This window comes from Cynoglossus semilaevis, chromosome 8 (genome assembly GCF_000523025.1).
Source record: "Cynoglossus semilaevis isolate Cse_v1.0 chromosome 8, Cse_v1.0, whole genome shotgun sequence".
Taxonomy (NCBI): Eukaryota; Metazoa; Chordata; class Actinopteri; order Pleuronectiformes; family Cynoglossidae; genus Cynoglossus; species Cynoglossus semilaevis.
In genome coordinates, this window is record NC_024314.1 from 14,101,804 (window position 1) to 14,105,864 (window position 4,061).

At 44.3% G+C, this 4,061-nt stretch overlaps 1 protein-coding gene across 1 annotated transcript in view; it reads right to left on the bottom strand.

Moving 5' to 3' along the window:
• Nucleotides 1-2,570: 2,570 nt before the first annotated feature.
• The window catches only part of bsk146 (brain specific kinase 146), a 9,336-nt gene continuing 7,845 nt past the window's right edge, over nucleotides 2,571-4,061 (bottom strand). The window contains exon 5 of the mRNA XM_008315000.3: nucleotides 2,571-4,059. Coding sequence (XP_008313222.1) covers nucleotides 3,304-4,059 — 756 coding nt within the window. The 3' untranslated portion in view covers nucleotides 2,571-3,303. The remainder of the gene's footprint in view (nucleotides 4,060-4,061) is intronic.

Here is a 4,061-nt window from a genome sequence, read left to right on the forward strand (position 1 = left end):
GTGGGGGGGGGGAAGAGGGGGGGGGCGGGGGTTGAGGAGACACTAAAATACACCATGCTGATACAGTGTTCGTGCAAAAATTGTCATTTTTCCACAGGAACTCTGAAAGACAGTTGTCAGCAGTTACAGTTTTTCTAGTGGTGATGTTAACACACACACACACACACACACACACTATCTCGCCAGCAGCACTGTTCACAAACTGCCACAGTTTCAACTGTGTTTTCAACTAACAGTGAGTGACAACGTGAGCTGAAGAAGAAAAAAACAGTATGAACTAAAGTTTGATAAATTAGCTACTAGACAGAGCCGCTAACTTTAAGAATAGTTAGCAGTGTGGAGGTGAAAATTTGAAAACAATTGATTTACCATTAAATACTAGGTAACTAGGAACAACTACACAAATTAGTCAATTAATGTTGTACTCCAGCAGGGGGTGCTCCATAATTAGAAGGCTAAACTAAAGGAACGAGGAAGCAGTTTGTTTTTTGTAAGTCATGGTCGGCTAACGAGGAGGTACGCTACAAATGTTAGCTATTATCTGGTTTATGTTTATTTTTGTCTTTTAAATGTTTATTTTTTATGTCAGCACATCATCCAATACACTCCAAAAGCCTGAACTGTCCCTTTATTTAAAGGGCAGTACTTTCAGCAGCAGCTTTATTTGAACATAACACAGATGAACTCTGATGAAACATCATCATTCCAAGGATCAGTGAAGGACTGGAGGTTATTTTCCTGATGAGGTAATGACCAACAATGACTAATAACCACGTCAGGTCACGTGACCACAGCTGCAGCTGACCCCAACACTATAAAAGCACAACAGTGCCCTCCGCTGCATCCATGTCAGGACTGCCCATTGTTGTGGTGAGGTCAGAGATTGTCACAAGATGGAGTCATTTGCATACACGCCGGCCGATGAGGGGGAGTGGGGCTGATCCTGGATCAGGTCTGTCAGCTGAGGCCTAGCTGAGGTCAGCGACTCCTGACCAGATAAACAAACACGGTGTCTGCAGTGATAGAGTCTCAGAGCTCAGCAGTGGAGGACGGAGCAGGAAGTCACGACAGGAACCGACAGTCATGCAGGAAAAACACCAAACATTTGTCCATTTACAATAATCTATCCCGTGTTTACACAAAGTTCAGGAAAAGAAAGGATTGGCTTTTTTTTTTTTTTTTGCTTTTATGTAAAAAAAAAAAAGAAAAACATCCACAACCTCACTAGGTGTCACTAAAGATGTTGAAAGTCTCTGCTAAAAATGCTTGGTTTCCAGTCTCACGCTTCGTCATCATGCTGTCGTTTTTTTGTCTCCTCTGGTTCTGGACGGAGCTGAGACCAGAACTGTTTCATATCCACACAAACTCAACACAGGGACGAGGAACCGATTATTGTTCTCAGGTTTTAGCCCTAAAACGTCTGTGAAAACGCTGCTTAATTCATTCACTGACGCCACGTGAGGAAGTTGTGCTACGGCGAGTTTGACGTCACATCGACAACAAATTAATCTTTTTTTTTTTTTAAGACGGTTCAATTGTCTTTGTAAATCTAACTGAGCTACAGGTCATGCAACTTACCTACAAAATATCTATTTTTTTTCTTTCACAGAACAGAAAGCGTAAAGTGATCTGTTTATCTTTTCAGAAACAAATTAAAGTAATTTAAAAAAACAGAAGGAATAAAATTAGTATCAAAAAGTTTCTTTGATAAGGTAGCTGAAGAACATGTTCCTTTTCCCAAATGTTAGGCTGTGGACCAGCAGAGGGCGCATTTCTACATCTGAAAACCACAAAATTTCCACATTATTGTTGTTGTGTTGCTTTAGCCCAGTGGTTCTCAATAATTCTGTATCATGCCCCCCCTTGAGGACAGAAATGTTTTCACACACCCCACCCCCATAAATTGTAATACTATTGAGAACCTGTATATTTTTATCTGTACAAACCACTGTATGAGTTGCTGCCCCCTAGTGACTGGATGCTCGTTATCGTTAAGCATTACAGCAGAGGTACACTTATGTCTAGCGTGCCATATTCCACTGGAAGCCACTCGCGCCCCCCTGGCACCACACTGCGCCCCCTAGGGGGGCCTGCCCCACTATTTGAGAAGTACTGCTTTAGCCGAACAAAGTCAGAACAAGAAAACAGGTTTGAAGAAAAAAAATCTACAGTACAAAATAAATAGAAAAAATAGAGCAAATTTTTTTAGTTCCCAATAAATAACAATAAAACCACCAAAAGAAAATCATTCTGGATTCACACAGAAACATCAAAAACAACCACACATTCACATTTTGTTACTGGTTAAACATTAAATTTTGCTGCTTGTTTGTTTGTCTTTCTTTTGTCAAACTGTTTATGTTACAGGTTTTCACGTGGACAGTTTCAGTCTTTGTTAATAAAAGTCCTGCGTCTGCTGGAGCAGAACCAAGGCTCCTCCTCCTCAAGTCTCTATTTGCTTCAGTGATTTTTTTTTCTTTTTTTGCTGAAAGTATTGCTTTAGGTAACAAAAATTTGGTCTTCTCTTCCTGTGATTTTTTTTTTTCGTTGCAGAATCTCTGATGGAAGCCTTTTTTTGCGTCTTCACCAAAACTTCGTCAGCTGACTCAAAGAGTAATTGTGGCGTCTTGGATTTTATGAATTTCTTCAGGAATGTACACGCGTGACAAATGTATTTTATTGTATTATATCGAGGAACAGTCATCATCCGACTAGATTTGCTTAGGAAGTTAAATAGCTGCATTTCACCTTTTCACTACCAGGGGGCAGCCATTCTTACCTAACTATTGAAAATAATGTGTATATTCTGTAGTACTAGCTAGATGACGTCAGCTGTTTCTGTGTGCACTGCCTGTACCAGCTGCAGTATCTACTGTGTTACAGTTAACATCGTAGGTTACAGACGCTGTTGTACCATAATTAGCATGTTCTGCAAATGTAGGCGCTGATTTTAGCCATTGAATCTGTGTTTAATTTGAATAAACGTTAGCATCTCAGAGCAGTAGCCGCTAGTTGCTATGAGGGTTTGGGACATGTAAGGTATTGGAGTTGAAAGGCTGTTGTATCAGACAAAACGTTGGATACAGCAACTACTTATAGAGCAAATCCAGTTAAAGACCACGATTAAGCAGCTGTTGCGAAGCCTAAGAGATAACTACGGTAAATGACGTAAAGTTGTTCAGTGCTTCAAGTGTACGACAAACAGGTTGATGCTCTTTGTCCGAGTTCTGCTGTTTTTGGACATGCACATCAGTGTGGAGATGACAGAGGTAAAAAGGACGCGGCGCGGTGAGTGTGACGTGCTCACACACAGATCTCGATGGGCGTGGCCACCAACATGCGACCACCAGGGGAGCTGTTGTCCCGGGGCATCCGGTCGTAACTGTTGGTGGAGGACACAGAGCTGTTGTTGGAGACGGGAACGAAGTGGTGGTTGCCGTTGGCGCCGACCGTTTCCATCATCCCGCTCTTGGCTGCGCCGGCGCTTCCTCTCTCCACTGCAACCGGCGACATCGGAGACATCGGGGACAGAGGAGACAACGTCTGCTGCTTCATCCTCTCCACCAGGATCTCCTCGTCCTCCTCTCCGGATGAAGATGAGGAGATGGTGTCATTGGTATCTCCTTGACCGCCTCCTCCTCCTCCTCCACCGTTGCTGACCCTCTCGCCGCCGCCTCCATTTGCTGTGTTGCTGTTGACATTGTTGTTGTTGTTCTCTGCATCCAGCATCCAGGAGTGGCTGAAGTACCCGAACACCTCTTTGACGGAGCACCGACGCTCCTGCTCCACAGACAGCAGTCGGCGGAACATTCGGAGCGACTGCTCGGTGAAGCGCCGCCACTGCGATGGCACCACATTTGTCCTCCTTTTCTGCCAGCGGATGAACTCCTGGTAGAAGGAGTCGGAGGGCAGCGCCTTCTCCCAGGGGAAGTTGCCCGTCAGCATACAGAAGAGCAGAACACCGAAGGCCCACACGTCGGTGCTGTAGTCCACGCAGAAGCCCTCGTGACGAGACGCATCGCAGAGTTCAGGGGCCGGGTAGGGAATGGGGCCGCTCAACT